The sequence below is a fragment of the Heterodontus francisci genome, chromosome 5 (genome assembly GCF_036365525.1).
Source record: "Heterodontus francisci isolate sHetFra1 chromosome 5, sHetFra1.hap1, whole genome shotgun sequence".
Lineage (NCBI taxonomy): Eukaryota > Metazoa > Chordata > Chondrichthyes > Heterodontiformes > Heterodontidae > Heterodontus > Heterodontus francisci.
The window spans coordinates 199,776,696-199,792,800 of NC_090375.1; the positions used below are offsets into that span (position 1 = coordinate 199,776,696).

A 16,105-nucleotide genomic window follows, 5' to 3' on the forward strand; every position below is an offset into this window, starting at 1 on the left:
CTCTGATTAAATTACCTAGAGAGTTACACAAGCAGTCATGTGATGTGACCACCTGTGTTTTTGAACCAGCATCTTCTGGAATGATCTTTGAAATTCATGGCCGTTCAGACATACAAGGTGGGGGCGGGGGGGGTTGGCTCTTTCAAAGTCAATGGGTGCCGATGGACTTGGACAATCAATATTGACAAAACCATTCTAGGTAATTTAATCTCCAGCCAGCCTTGGCTTCTCATACGCAAATTGTGCTGGCCATCTTAGCTGCTCTTTTTAAATGTTATTTGTAACAATTTCAGTAAGAGTCTCAGGCAAAGTCCCACATGATGAAACTAATATTTTCCATTTGGCATGTGGGTTTCCGTTACAACTGAAATATGAAAGTACCCTTTTTAAATTCCCCACACACTCAGACTGAAAAAAAATATTGAAACGCTCTCTCTGCAGAGGTAGGTTACAAAAAAAACACTTTGGCTAAATACTTGGGAAAAAAAAAGATGTGGAAGGAACTCACTTGCTCCTTTTGCTCTTGCGCCGGGTATACAGTGATGAGTCACCGGGATTTGTTCTAAAGCAGTTCTTTTCAGGCGGCGTTGAGCATTAATCTGGCAGGTTTTTTCAGCATCTCGGGAGAAATGCAGCACCAGGGATTTTAGTTCTCCCACACTGAACCTTTGCAGGGTTTCTTCAAAGAAGTAGAGAAAGAGCCGAGCTGGGAGGTTTCTTTTTCCTTGGCTGACAAAACATCAACTGTCCTCAAAACAGCTCACAGCCCAACAGAAAGACAACCTCTTAACCTCCATTAACACTGACATGTGGCTTCTCTGTAAACATCTTCCCCGGGTCACCAAGGTTTCTGTTGTTTATTGAGCTTAAAGCACATGGTTTCCAGCACAGGTTGTTTTCAAATATCAAGCGTTCTTTCAGGGAACATGGTTAAAAAAAAACAGATCCATGGAATCTTTTCAGTTTTAACACAAGTCCTCAAAAAATAAATTTTCAAAATGGAAGCACTTTTGTAACACAAAGATCGCCAACCTCTGCCTCTGTAACATTGCCTTTACCCTGACTCAGCCCATCCACTGCTGAAACCTTCATCTATATGTTTGTAAAAAAGGCAAATGGTATGTTGGTCTTCATAGCGAGAGGATGCGAGTACAGGAGCAGGGATGTCTTGCTGCAATTATACAGGGCCTTGGTGAGGCCACACCTGGAATATTGTGTGCCGTTTTGGTCTCCTTATCTGAGGAAGGATATTCTTGCGATAGAGGGAGTGCAGCAAAGGTTTACCAGACTGATTCCTGGGATGAAGGAACTGACGTATGAGGAGAGATTCAGTCGGTTAGGATTATATTCGCTGGAGTTCAGAAGAGTGGGGGGGCGGATCTCATAGAAACCTATAAATTTCTAACAGGACTTGACAGGGTAGATGCAGGAAGGATGTTTCCGATGGTGGGGGAGTCCAGAACCATAGAGTTATACAGCACAGAAACAGGCCCTTCAGCCCATCGTGTCCGTGCCGGCCATCAAGCACCTATTTATTCTAATCCCATTTTCCAGCAGATGGCCCGGAACCTTGTATGCTATGGCGTTTCAAATCCTCATCTAAATACTTAAATGTTGAGGGTTCCTGCCTCTACCACCTCTTCAGGCAGTGCGTTCCAGATTCCAACCACCCTCTGGTGAAAACATTTTTCCTCAAATCTCCTCTAAACCTCCTTCCCTTTACCTTAAATCTATGCCCCCTGGTTATTGACCCTTCCGCTAAGGGAAAAAGTCTCTTCCTATCTAACCTATCAATGCCCCTCATAATTTTGTATACCTCAATCATATCTCCCTCAGCCTTCTCTGCTCTAAGGAAAATAACCCTAGCCTTTTCAGTCTCTCTTCATAGCTGAAATGCTCCAGCCCAGGCAACATCCTGGTGAATCTCCTCTGCACCCTCTCCAGTGCGATCACATCCTTCCTATAGTGTGGTGCCCAGAACTGTACACAGTACTCCAGCTGTGACCTAACTAGCGTTTTATACATCGCCATCATAACCTCCCTGCTCTTATATTCTATTCCTCGGCTCATAAAGGGTCCTACCATCCATTGTATATTCCCTTGCCTTGTTAGTCCTCCCAAAATGCATCACCTCACACTTCTCAGGATTAAATTCCATTTGCCACTGCCCCACCCATCTTACCAGCCCATCTATATCATCCTGTAATCTAAGGCTTTCCTCCTCACTATTTACGACACCAATTTTCGTGTCATTTGCGAACTTACTGATCATACCTGCTATATTCAGGGGTCATAGTCTAAGGATACGGGGTAAACCTTTCAGGACTGAGATGAGGAGAACTTTCTTCACCCAGAGAGTGGTGAGCCTGTGAAATTTGCTACCACAAAAAGCAGTTGAGGCCAAAACATTGTATGTTTTCAAGAAGGAGTTAGATATAGCTCTTGGGTCTAAAGGGATCAAAGGGTGTGCAGAGAAAGCAGGAACAGGTTACTGAGTTGGATGATCAGCCATGATCATAATGAAAGGCGGAGCAGGCTCGAAGCGGCCGAATGGCCTACTCCTGCTCCTATTTTCTATGTTTCTATGTTTACTTCCAGACTCGACTAGTCTAATGCTCTCCTGGCCAGTCTCCTTTTCTCACCTTCCATAAACTTGATCTCATTCAAAATTCTGCTACCTGCATTCCAACCCACAGCAAGTCCCATTCACCCATCACCCCTGAGCTACCACTGGTTTCTAGCTTACCAATGGCAACAATTTAAAATTCTTATCCTCGAGTTCAAATACCTCTGTGGTCCAACCTCTATCAGTATATCCTTCTCCAGCCCTACAATCCTTCAAGAACTCCTCTTAGATCAGACAGTCAACATGGTTTTACAAAAGGGCAACCATATTTCAGAAATTTTAGTTTTTTGAAGATGTAACTAGTTGGGTATATAAAGGGGAGCCAGTAGATGTCATTTTCCTGGATTTTCAAAAGGCATTCAATAAGGTGCAAACAAAAGGTAGAGCTCATGGAGTTGGGGGTAATACATTAGCATGGATGGAGCACTAGTTAATGGACAGGAAGTATAGAGTAGGGATAATGGGACATTTTCAAGTTGGCAGGCTGTAACTAGTGGAGTGCCGCAAGGATCAGAGTTGGGGCCTCAGCTATTGACAATCTATATTAATGACTCAAACGCAGAGACCGAGAGCAATGTATCCAAGTTTCCTGATGATACAAAGTTAGGTGGGAATGCAAGCTGTGAGGAGGGCATAAAGAGGCTGCAAAAAGATATAGACAGGTTAAGAGAGTGAACAAGGTGGCAGTTGGAATATGTGTCGAAGTGTGAGTTCATTCACTTTGGTAGTAAGAATAGAAAACATTTTTCAAAAGGTGTGAAACTTCTAAATAGTGATGTTCAGAGACACTTGGATGTACTCACCTGAGGGACACAGTCAGCATGCAGGTAAGACAAGCAATTAGGAAGGCAATTGTCACGTTGGCCTTTATTGGAAGGGGATTAGCGTACAAGAATAAGGAAGTCTTGCTACAATTGTATACGGCTTTGGTGAATTGGAGTACTGTGCTCAGTTTCGGTCTCCATATCTAAAGAAGGATATACTTACCTCGGAGGCGGTACAGCCAAAGTTCACGAGATTGGTTCTTGGGATGAGCGGATTTTGTCCTATGATGGGAGGCTGAGTAGATCGGGTTTGTTCTCTCTGGAGTTTAAAAAATATATGTTTCAATGAGATCATCTCTCAAGCTTCTGAAGGGGCTTGACAGGGTAGACACTGAAAGGTTGTTTCCCCTGGCTGGGAAATCTAGACCACGAGGGCATAGTCTCGATAAAGGGTCGATCATTTAGGACTGAGATGAAAAGGAATTTCTTCACCCAGGGTTGTGAATCTTTGGAATTGTCGACCCTATTAGTTTGTGGATAGTCTATCATTGAGTATATTTAAGGCTAAGATAGACAGATTTTTGGTCTCAGGAATCAAGGGATAAGGAGAACAGGTGGGGAAAGTGGAGTTGACGCTTGAGGTCAGATGATTGTATCGAATGGCAGAGCAGGCTCGAGGTGCCATTTTGTTTACTTCTGCTCTTTTTTTTTTTAATACATCACTTACTCCCTTCGCCCTGTCATTGGCATCCATCCTGTCAGCCGCCTAGGCCCCAAGTTATGCATTCCTCCCGAAACCTCTGTTTTTCCTGTCTCCTTTAAGGTCTTCCTTAAAACATAAAACCAAGCTTTTAGTCAACACTGTTAATAGCTTCTTCTTTAATTCGGTCCATAAATAAGTCCATTTTTGCCCGAATATGCTCCTGTGAAGCTCCTTGGGATATTTTCCCGTAATAAAATGTGCTAAATAAATCAAATTGTTGTTTGATACAGAACTTCCAGGAAAATCACTCACTCTACCCAGACTAGATATTTTCAACTATTAGATACAAAAGTCTCTAGGAAAAAGACGTTGCTACAATCACGTAGACATCAAAACTGCCACGGGCAGTTGCCTGTCTTTTTTTGTCAAATAGGCTTTCAGCAATGCTCTGTGACTGACATGGACAATGATTTTTTTTAATCTCTTCTTTCAAGGACAAGAAGTTACAAAACAGTATCAAGAAGGGCATGACTGAAAATAATATTGGTACAAAAATATAACATTGTCACTGTTCAAAGTTTTCCATTGCAAAGGAAAAAGGTCACTGCATTTTTAGATTACCCCATGCTGCTAAAAACCAGACAAAAATAGGTGTAATGTTTGTCTTTGATGTGACTCAGTCCAGGGTCTTTAACCAACAGGTGAAAGGGCGGTGAAAGCAGATTCAATAGTAACTTTCAAAAGGGAACGCATAAATACTTGAAGGGGAAAAAAAAAAAATCACAGGACTGTGGGACTAATTGGATAACTCTTTCAAAGAGCCAGCACAGGCACAACAGGCTGAATGGCCTCCTTCTGTATTGGATCATTCAGATTCTAGATCACTTTGGAATCATTTAGAATAGGAAAAAAACTGCTAAGAATTGAGGTATTCGCAAAAAATACAGCATATGAAGTGACCTTCTTGGAACAGGGTACCTAAGGGAATCTGTGAAAGGCAGAGAAGACACTCCAATCTACACCTCCTTTGTTATCTCTTGCCCCACCCCCACCTCACTTGCTTATAACCTGTGACTTTTCTAATATTTGTCAGTTCCGAAGAAGCGTCACTAACCCGAAACGTTAACTCTGCTTCTCTTTTCACAGATGCTGCCAGACCTGCTGAGTGGTTCCAGCATTTCTCGTTTTTATTTTTAATCAATACCCTTCCGTAAATGGCCTCCCCGACTCAAAATAATCTGGAATAGCTTTTAATGCTGACTATTCAATAACATAGTAAAAAAAAAATGCAAATTCAAAACAATGATAAACTTTGGTGTCTACAATGTATAAATCTTGGTTATGCAATTTGTGCTTTCTCCCTGTGGTAGGTAATTCAATTTAGAATCATTTGCAACCATGATCAAAAGAATTAAGTCAGAATCATCCTAAAAAGCATATATTGCTGCATCGAAGTTAGTGCCTCCAAATCATATAATAGTTACAACACAGAGGAGGAGGCCACTCAGCCCACTGCGTCCATGCCGGCTCTCTGTAAGAGCAACTCACTCCTCCATCTTTTTCCCAAAGCGCTGCAAATTTTCTTCTGTTCACATAATTGCCCAATTCCCTTTTGAAAACCACGATTGAATCTGCCTCCAACACACCCTCAGGCAGTGCATTTCAGATCCTATTTCAGATATTCGTCATTTAGGAAGGATAGGCAGAGGGGAAAAGGAGGTGGGGTAGTGCTGTTAATAAAGGACGAGGTCAGTACATTCTTAGAGTCACTTTGGGTACAGCTAAGAAACAGCAAGGGGCAGCAGACTTTGGTGGGAACTGTTTATAGGCCAAACAGTAGTGGTAATGTTAGGCAAGGTATAAATCATGAAATTAGAGCTGCGTGTAGCATGAACGATATAATAATAGTGGACGACTTCAATTTAAGTAGACTGGGTAAACCTAATTAGCACTAATGCAGCGGAGGATGAATTCCTGGAGTGTGTATGAGATGGGTTTCTGGAGCAGTATGTTGAGGAACTACCTAGGGATCAGGTTATTTTAGATTTAGTATTAGGTAACGAGAAAGGGCTAATTAATAACCTTGCTGTAAAGGAGCTATTAAGAAATAGTGACCACAATATGATAGAATTTTACATTAAGTTTGAAAGGGATATAGTTCATTCTGAAACTAGGATCTTGGGTATGAGGGGCTGTGGTGGATTGGGAAAATACATTAAAAGATTAGATGGTAGATAGGCAATGGATAGTACTTAAAGTAGAATTACACAGTTTACAACAAATTACATTCCTCTAAGACACAAAAGCCCAACAGAAAAGGTGAATCAACTATGGCTAACAAAAGAAGTTAAAGATTGCATTAAAGGTAGCCAGAAAAAGTGGTAAGCCCAAGGATTGGGAGCAATTTAGATAACCAAGAAACTGATAAAGAAAGGGAAAAGAAATTATGAATGCAAGCTAGCTAGAAATATAAAGGCAGACTGCAAAAGCTTCTGTAGGTACATGAAAAGAAAAAGATCAGCAAAGACAAATGTGAGTCCATTACAGGTGGAGACAAGAGAATTTGTGGTGGAGAATGGGGAAATGGCAGAGACTAAACAATTACTTTGTGTCTGTCTTCATGGAGGAAGGTACAGAAAATGTCCCAGAAATATTAAGGAACCAAGGGGTTTGAAAAAATGAGGAACTGAGAGAAATTAGTATTGATAAAGAGGCAGTACTCAAATAATTAACTGGATTGAAAGTTGATAAATCCCCTGCAACAGATGAGCTACATGCCAGAATATTGAAGGAGGTGGCTATAGAGATAGTGGATGCATTGGTGGTTATCTTTCAAAATTCTATAGATTTTGGAAGGATTCTTGCAGACTGGAAAGTAGCAAATATAACCCCACTATTTAAGAAGGGAGTGAGAGAAAACAGAGAACTACAGACCTGTTAGTTTGATGTCAGCAGTAGGTAAAATGTTAGAATCTATGATAAAAGGATGTAATTACTGGACACTTGGAAAATAATGATACGATTGGGTAGAGTCAACATGGATTTATCAAAGTGAAAACATGTTTGACTAACCTGTTGCAGTATTTTTCAGGATGCTACTTGGAGCACAGATAAAGAACCACCAGTGGATGTGGGGTATTTGGATTTTCAGAAGGCTTTTGATAAGGTCCCACACAGGAGGTTAGTGAACAAAATTAGAGCACATGGGATTGGGGGCAATATAAAAACCACAAAAACAGGAGCACGCTAATGATAGAGCAGCACAAATCACACAGCAATTTGTGGAGATTCACAACTAGCGGCGTATCTCCATCACCACAAATTGCTGCTTTTCTTCATACTTTCATAAGGGGCATCGTGAACTTGCTGTTATTTTTACAGAAATTTCCAGGCCATTATCTTCTAATTTTTTTTCTTGAGTTTCATTGCATAAAGGGATATAAATCTGGTGGCCTATGAATATTTGCTCTGCCCAAGTGTTCAGTTTCATTCAGATCAATAGCACAAGTGATTGCTCAAAAGACAGACAGTGCACTTTAAACTAATAAGATTCACTTTTGCTATAGGAAGAATTACCATAAAACCTAAATTAATTTTATTTGATTCTATTTTCTGTCAAGAATATTCAGACATTGTTAGTTGTAGGGTTACAGAAGGCAGTGCTGAACTGTCGGAAGGAGATGGAGGTACGAAACAGATGGGCAAGAGAATTCTAAATATGAAAGACACAGACTAAACAAAGACTAATGGAAAAACAGGTGGATAAGATTAATGAGTGAAACCGGAGTTGATAGTTGAACTGACCACAGGCTACAAGACAATCATGTAGTGCTTTATTTAAGTGTAGGGGCATGGGTTCATAAACAGAAGGGCATGTAGAAGCATTTTGTACTTCCCCCACTGCCAATTAATTGCAACTGACATTACTTCCATATTTTAGATAGTAAATTTGTATTTATAATTTAGATATAGTAAACATGCAGATTTTGAAAATGAACTAGCACCTGATTAACTTGAGGCATTTTCTCCAGCTTCAGGATACTATGAAGTATTAAGGCCCATACTTTCTTTCGAAGGATGAACTATGTTATTTTTACAAATTTAATAGGTTAACCATTCTTAATTTTTATGGGGGTTTGAAAAATTTAAACTTAGATTTTTAATGCGTAGAAAATTCTATTAAATTTCATTCTCTAAACCCTAGCATAATACTGTCATTTTCAATTCAGTCATGGTACATAAATGATTGAAACCAGCTTCACACACAGAAGTCATGTAACTACTTAATTTGACACAATTATTTCAACAATTATTGGACATGTCTGAGACCTGTAATACCTGACTGGCAACAATTTGCATTGGACCTTCTGAAATGGGCATCAGTAAATTGAATTTTTTGTATTTTATTTTTATGCCCCATTAACTTTTTTTCCCAGGTGAGTATTTCAATTTAGATATGACAAGTGGTGTTCCACAGCAGGCCTGTGTTTGCACTTCTCTTATTTGCTACATAGATGAATAGTCTGGATTTAGAAATTGCTGCCACCATCAAATTAGGAGTATGGGAAATTATGAAGATGGATAAAAATGTCAGACATAGCTAGGCTAACATTATACTAAAATGCAAGTGATATTGAATAGGGACGATGTATGATACTGAAATGACTAGAACACTGAATACTTTGCCTTTACACCCAAAGAGGCTAATAAAATGGAAATGATAACAGTAGAAGTTAAGGAAGGTATTGCACAGATAAAAAGATACCAGACAAACTAGCCAAACTTTAGGTCAAGAGCCCAGGTCCAGATGGATTGCAGTGACAGATATTCAAAAGAAACTAAGGAGGCGATAGCAGGAGCACTATTATCCTGTATAAAAATTCAATAGTAATAGTGCCAGACGATTGGCAAACAGTAATTCCTATCTTCATAAAAAGGAGATACACATAAAGGACCAGTTAGCTTAACCTCAGTGGTGGGAAATAATATAACAAAAATAGTCAGCATGAATTGTGATAGGAAGTTGTGTTTAACCAAACTTATTGAATTCTTTGGAAGAAGTCCTAAAGAGTAGACAAAGGCAATGCTGTGGTTGCAGTATGCATGGACTTTCAGAAGGCCTTCAATAAAACGTGCCACATGAGAGATCCAAGGAGACGGTTAGGGTGTGCAGAGTCAGAGGCCAGATAGTGGAATGGATTGAAAGATAGCTATGAAGCAGAAAATAGGAGTTGACAAAAGTTTCTCAACAGGCAGAAAGTAGAAAGTGGTGTCTGCAGGGATTCGTGCTGGCACCAATGTTGTTCACCATGTACATAAATGACTTGGAATAAGGAATCAGACAGATGGTGTTGAAATTTCCAGATGACACCAAATCTGCGGAGTTGCTAATATTAAAGGACTACACCAAAATACAGGAAAATGTAAACTGGCTTGCAGCTAAATAGCAACTAAGCTTCAATATAACCAAGCATGAGATGGTTCATTTCTGGTAGGAAAAATAAAGTCATTTATGCCTTGGGATTTTAAGAAACTAAACGAAGTTGTGCAGCAGAGGTCTAGGAATACAGATACATACATCACAAAAAGTTTCCCCTCTATTTCCATATTCAGCAAATTGTAATTCTTTTATTTTATTCTCCTCCCAGAGTGTTCCCATCATTGTATAGATCCTCAAGATTTTAGCCCACATACTTCAAACTTATATGGCAACTTCATTGATAGACCAGAAACTGAACTGGACCAGCCACATAAATGCTGTAGCTACAAGAGCAGGTCAGAGGCTGGGAATTCTGCAGCGAGTATCTCACCTCCTGACTCCCCAAAGCCTGTCCACCATGTACAAGGCACAAGTCAGAAGTGTGATGGAATGCTCTCCACCTGCCTGGATGGGGCAGCAACAATACTCAAGAAGCTCAACACCATCCAGGACAAAGCAGCGTGCTTGATTGGCACCCAATCCACCACCAACACACAGTGGCAACAGTGTGTACCATTTACAAGATGCAGTGCAGCAACTTACCAAGGCTCCTTTGACAACACCTTCCAAACCCATGACCTCTACCAACTGGAAGGACAAGGGCAGCAGATGCATGGGAACACCACCACCTGCAAGTTCCCCTCCAAGCTACACACCATCCTGATTTAGTACTATATCGCCATTCCTTCACTGTCACAGGGTCAAAATCCTGGAACTCCCTTTTTAACAGCACTGTTGGTGTATCAACACCCCAAGGACTGCAGCGGTTCAAGAAGGCAGCTCACCATCACCTTCTCAAGGGCAATTAGGGATGGGCAACAAATTCTGGCTTAGCAAGCTATGCCCACATCCCCCAAACAAATTTAAATTTTTTTTGTTAATTGTACTAAATTAATTGGGAAGTCCATCTTAAAATCTGAATAGCCTTTTAGCTTGAGGAATGCATACTCAATAGATAAACTTCACTGGTGGAAATCCTGTTGCTAGAATGAAAGGCCATTCAACCTGGAAGCATGCACTTCAACATTGTCTGGCAGCAACCCGAAGCATTAGCCAGATGTTCTCAAGTCATTATTGTGTAGAGCTGATAATCGAGGCGGAGATACTGTTTGATAGGTTAATAGTGAATCCAGAATTTCTGCTTTCTCACAAAAGTACATCATCATGCTACAACTTTGGTAGCTCCCAGCATTGCATTGAGGAATGCAACATGGAGGAAGAAAGTACTTACTGTATGCAGTTTTCTTCATTCACCAAAGAAATACCTTCTTAACACCATGTGCCCGTCAGGACAGCCCTCGGGTCTTGTAAGGGAGAGCCATTTTTGCTTTCATGTCTCTTCTATGTTAAAATAAACTAGTGCACAGAGAAGGTCACACACTTTATTCCATGCAATGAGTTGTGAGGGAAGACAGAAGATTGGTTTTTGAGGCTAAAGAGGTTTCCTTGAGGAACTTAGAGGCAAACAAGAGTGTTAAGGGAATGGATATAGTAAATCCAGAATATTACTTTAAACTGTGAGGCCAAGAGGACACAGGTTCATGGCAGCAGTGTGTACCATCTACAAGAGCACTGTAGCAATGCACCAAGGCTCCTTAGACAGCACCTTCCAAACCCGCGACCTCTACCAACTAGAAGGACAAGGGCAGCACATACATGGGAACACCACCACCTGCAAGTTCCCCTCCAAGTCACACACCATCCTGACTTGGAACAATATCGCCGTTCCTTCACTGTCGCTGGGTCAAAATCCTACAACTACCTTCTTAACAGCACTGTGGGTGTACCTACCCCACATGGACTGCAGCGGTTCAAGAAGGCAGCTCAGCACCACCTTCTCAAGGGCAATTAGGGATGGGCAATAAATGCTGGCCTGGCCAGCGAAGCCGACATCCCATGAAAGAATTTTTTAAAAAATCATAGAACAATACAGCACATAAGGAAGCCATTTGGCCATCAGATCTGCACTGGTTCTTTCAAAGAGCAAACCAGTTAGTCCCACTCCCTCACTCTTTCTCCAGATCCCTGCAATTTCTATCTCTTTCAAGTATTTATCCAATTTACTTTTAAAGGCCACTATTGAATTTGTTTCCACAGGCAGTACATTCCAAAATATAACCATGCATTGCGTAAAAAAGTTCACGTTGACTCTGGCTCTTTTGCCAATCACCTTAAATCTGTGCCCTTTGGTTTTTGACTCTTCAGCCATTGTAAACAGTTTCTCTTTATTTACTCTATCTAAACCCTTCATGATTTTAAACATTGTCACACGTACTCAGCCTTCTCTGCTCCAAGGAGAAGATGACCAGCTTCTCCAGTCTCTCCACACAACTGTAATCCCTCAACACTGGAATCATCATAGTAAATCTCTTCCATACCCTCTTAAAAGCCTTCACATCCTTCCTAAATTGGAATTGGATGTAATACAGCAGCTGAAGTTGAATTGGTATTTTATTTGTTTAATATACTTTCCTAGCTTTTGTACTCTATGCCTCTATTTTATAAAGCCCAGGATTCTATATGTTTTGTTAACTGCTTTGTTAACTTGTCCTGCCACCTTCAAACACCCCCAGGTCTGTCTCTCCTTGCACCCCTTGAAAACTATCATTTTGCATGTATTTTCTCTCCTCATTCTTTCATTCATTCATTTTATGCCTGATTTATTTATTTAGAGATACAGCACTGAAACAGGCCCTTCGGCCCACCGAGTCTGTGCCGACCAAGAACCACCCATTTTTACTAACCCTACAGTAATCCCATATTCCCTACCACCTACCTACACTAGGGGCAATTTACAATGGCCAATTTACCTTTCACCTGCAAGGCTCTGACAGTCTATTAACATAAGAACTAGGAGCAGGAGTAGGCAATTCAGCCCCTCGAGCCTGCTCCGCTATTCAATACAATCATGGCTGATCTCATCGCGGCCTCAACTCCACTTTCTTGCCCGTTCTCCATAACCCTTCAACCCATTACTAATTAAAAATCTGTCTTCTCCTCCTTAAATTTACTCAGTGTCCCGGCATCCACCGCACTCTGGGGTAGTGAATTCCACTGACTCATGACCCTTTGAGAGAAGTAATTTCTCCTCATCTCGGTTTTAAATCTGCTACCCCTTATCCTAAAACTATGACCTCTCATTCTAGATTGCCCCACAAGAGGAAACATCCTCTCTGCGTCTACTTTGTCAATCCTCTGAATCATCTTATATACCTCAATTAGATCTCCTCTCATTCTTCTAAACTCGAGAGAGTGAAGACTTAAACTGCTCAATCTCCCTCTAAGGCCAATATATCCTTCCTCAGGTGTGGTGTCCAGAAGTTCTCACGGTACTCCAAATGGGGTCTAACTCGGGCTTTGTAAAGCTGTAGCATAACAGTGATCAGAACTGTAAGCAGTACTCCAGCTGTGACTAACTAGTGTTTGATACAGTTTCAGCATAACCTCCCATATCTTAAATTCTATGCCTCAGCTAAAACTTCAACCCCTTGAATTCTAGCCTTCTAGATATTAAGGCCCTGCATTTCATTTGCCTTTTTCATTATTTTCCTATACCTGCTCATGACATTTTAATGATCTTTGTACCTGAACCCCCCCCTCCCCCTCCCCCTCCTAAGTTTCTGTAGATTTCCACTATTTCTAGTTTTTCACCATTTTGAAAGTACCATCCTTTTTGGTCCAAAGTGAATGACCTCACATTTGCTTACATTGAAATCCATTTGCCAGTTTTACCCATTCACTTAATCAATTAATAGAATGCCTGTAATGTCATGCTTCCATCTACACTACTTACAATGTCACCTACTTCTGTATCATCAGTAAATTTGGATATGTGGCTCTCTATCCCATCATCCAAGTCATTAATACAGGGAATAGTTGAAACTAAATGGAGTTGAGGATGAGTTAAGATAACTTTCCCAGTTTGTAATATCATGGTGTGTGTTGGGGGGGGCAGGGGGTAAAGAGATTTGTAGGAAATCCAATAGGAAATTCAGGAAAAATTCCTTCACCCAGGGAGTGGTGAGAATCAGGAACTCGCTGCCACAAGGAATGGCAAAGGCATGCACATGTGGGAGAAACGAATAGAAGAATATGTTGATGGGGTGAGATGAAGTAGGCTGAGAGGAGGCTCGTGTGGAGCACGGAGCAGATGGGCCGGTTTCTGTACAAGATGAGACGGCCCTTTACCCGGAGGCGGCGGCCTCGGCCCGACACCTATCCTGTACTTACGGAGGCTCCTGGGCATGGTGGACTGGTTTAGGGATCGGGTGGGGGGGGTACATCGGGAGGGAGGAATAAAAGCATGAGGAGGCGGCGTGCCTACGAACCGCAATAACCGTGCGGCGAGGGAGCGAGCACCTACTTTTTGCAGGGGATGTGGCCTTTCCTTTCCTCCAGCACCCGGACGCGCTGGTTCTTCCCATCGTACGAAATGAGCACCCTGCTATTCCTGCCCGTGTTGTGGTCGTACTCGACGGCCCTGCCCTCCCACTGCACGGGAGCCTGACACGGCTTGGGCTGGAGGGAGAGCTCGGGGCCCCGAGCGGGTCGTGGCATGCAGAATACGGTGGCGAGGCAGCACCAGAGCAGCGGCAGGAGCCGGGACAGAACAGGGAGGAAGCCCACGCGCGCCATCAGCCGACCGTTACTCTCGAATATTCTGAATATAACGGCCGCACCCCGCGTGACCCGCACGTGACGCCGCGCCAGGTGGGGGGAGTTCACCTCCCGCACACCTGGACAACGGTGGGACTTATCTGGCGGCGAAGGAGATTCATCCAACCAACCACTAAATGCTGGTCGCCTGTATGTAGAGGGATTTTCAGTCTTAAATGTATGTTGAACCACTTTCAACTAATCGGCCCCTTTTCTTCCTCTGACCTTTAATTCAAAGTAATATTTTGCTTTTACTTTTTGTCGATGAGACTCTGCAGGCATTCTTCAGTGTGAGATGTTAAAGCAGCATCGTCAGCAAAGAGGAGTTCTCTGATGAGGACTTTCCGTACTTTGGACTTCGCTCTTAGACGGGCAAGGTTGAACAACCTGCCCCCTGATCTTGTGTGGAGGAAAATTCCTTCTTCAGAGGACTTGAACGCATGTGAAAGCAGCAGGGAGAAGAAAATCCCAAAAAGTGTGGGTGCGAGAACACAGCCCTGTTTCACACCACTCAGGATAGGAAAGGGCTCTGATGAGGAGCCACCATGTTGAATTGTGCCTTTCATATTGTCATGGAATGAGGTGATGATACTTAGTAGCTTTGGTGGACATCCGATCTTTTCTAGTAGTCTGAAGAGACCACGTCTGCTGACGAGGTCAAAGGCTTTGGTGAGATCAATGAAAGCAATGTAGAGGGGCATCTGTTGTTCACGGCATTTCTCCTGTATCTGACGAAGGGAGAACAGCATGTCAATAGTCGACAGGTTTGCGTCTGCCTGCAATGAATTTGGCCTAACCATCAGCCTCAAGAAAACGAACATCATGGGGCAGGATGTCAGAAATGCTCCATCCATCAATATTGGCGACCACGCTCTGGAAGTGGTTCAAGAGTTCACCTACCTAGGCTCAACTATCACCAGTAACCTGTCTCTAGATGCAGAAATCAACAAGCGCATGGGTAAGGCTTCCACTGCTATGTTCAGACTGGCCAAGAGAGTGTGGGAAAATGGCGCACTGACACGGAACACAAAAGTCCGAGTGTATCAGGCCTGTGTCCTCAGTACCTTGCTCTACGGCAGCGAGGCCTGGACAACGTATGCCAGCCAAGAGCGACGTCTCAATTCATTCCATCTTCGCTGCCTTCGGAGAATACTTGGCATCAGGTGGCAGGACTATATCTCCAACACAGAAGTCCTTGAAGCGGCCAACATCCCCAGCTTATACACACTACTGAGTCAGCGGCGCTTGAGATGGCTTGGCCATGTGAGCCGCATGGAAGATGGCAGGATCCCCAAAGACACATTGTACAGCGAGCTCGCCACTGGTATCAGACCCACCGGCCGTCCATGTCTCCGTTATAAAGACGTCTGCAAACGCGACATGAAATCGTGTGACATTGATCACAAGTCGTGGGAGTCAGTTGCCAGCATTCGCCAGAGCTGGCGGGCAGCCATAAAGACAGGGCTAAATTGTGGCGAGTCGAAGAGACTTAGTAGTTGGCAGGAAAAAAGACAGAGGCGCAAGGGGAGAGCCAACTGTGCAACAGCCCCAACAAACAAATTTCTCTGCAGCACCTGTGGAAGAGCCTGTCACTCCAGAATTGGCCTTTATAGCCACTCCAGGCGCTGCTTCACAAATCACTGACCACCTCCAGGCGCGTATCCATTGTCTCTCGAGATAAGGAGGCCCAAAAGAAACTTTTTCCCCCCCCCATTCCGTTAACAATCGTATATAACGCTTCTTCTTTATTCATTCTCCGGATCTGGGTGTCCCTGACAACAGTGGCATTTATTACCCATGCCCCTGAGAAAGTGGTGAAGAAAGTGAGCTCCCTTCTTGAACCTGTGCAGTCATGTGAAGATACTGCGGGTATATGA

At 42.6% G+C, this 16,105-nt stretch overlaps 2 protein-coding genes across 3 annotated transcripts in view; one reads left to right on the top strand and one right to left on the bottom strand.

The window, feature by feature from the left end:
- LOC137370244 (uncharacterized) overlaps window positions 1–10,929 on the top strand; it is a 167,775-nt gene extending 156,846 nt beyond the window's left edge. The window contains exons 3-4 of one of the 2 annotated variants that reach the window (XM_068032618.1): window positions 7,185–7,273; window positions 9,742–10,929. In XM_068032618.1, coding sequence (XP_067888719.1) covers window positions 7,185–7,273; window positions 9,742–10,241 — 589 coding nt within the window. In that variant the 3' untranslated portion in view covers window positions 10,242–10,929. The remainder of the gene's footprint in view (window positions 1–7,184; window positions 7,274–9,741) is intronic. The other variant, XR_010975121.1, reaches the window with a different exon arrangement.
- The window catches only part of epdr1 (ependymin related 1), a 57,104-nt gene extending 42,679 nt beyond the window's left edge, over window positions 1–14,425 (bottom strand). The window contains exon 1 of the mRNA XM_068032617.1: window positions 13,936–14,425. Coding sequence (XP_067888718.1) covers window positions 13,936–14,207 — 272 coding nt within the window. The 5' untranslated portion in view covers window positions 14,208–14,425. The remainder of the gene's footprint in view (window positions 1–13,935) is intronic.
- Between the last annotated feature and the right edge of the window lie 1,680 nt (window positions 14,426–16,105).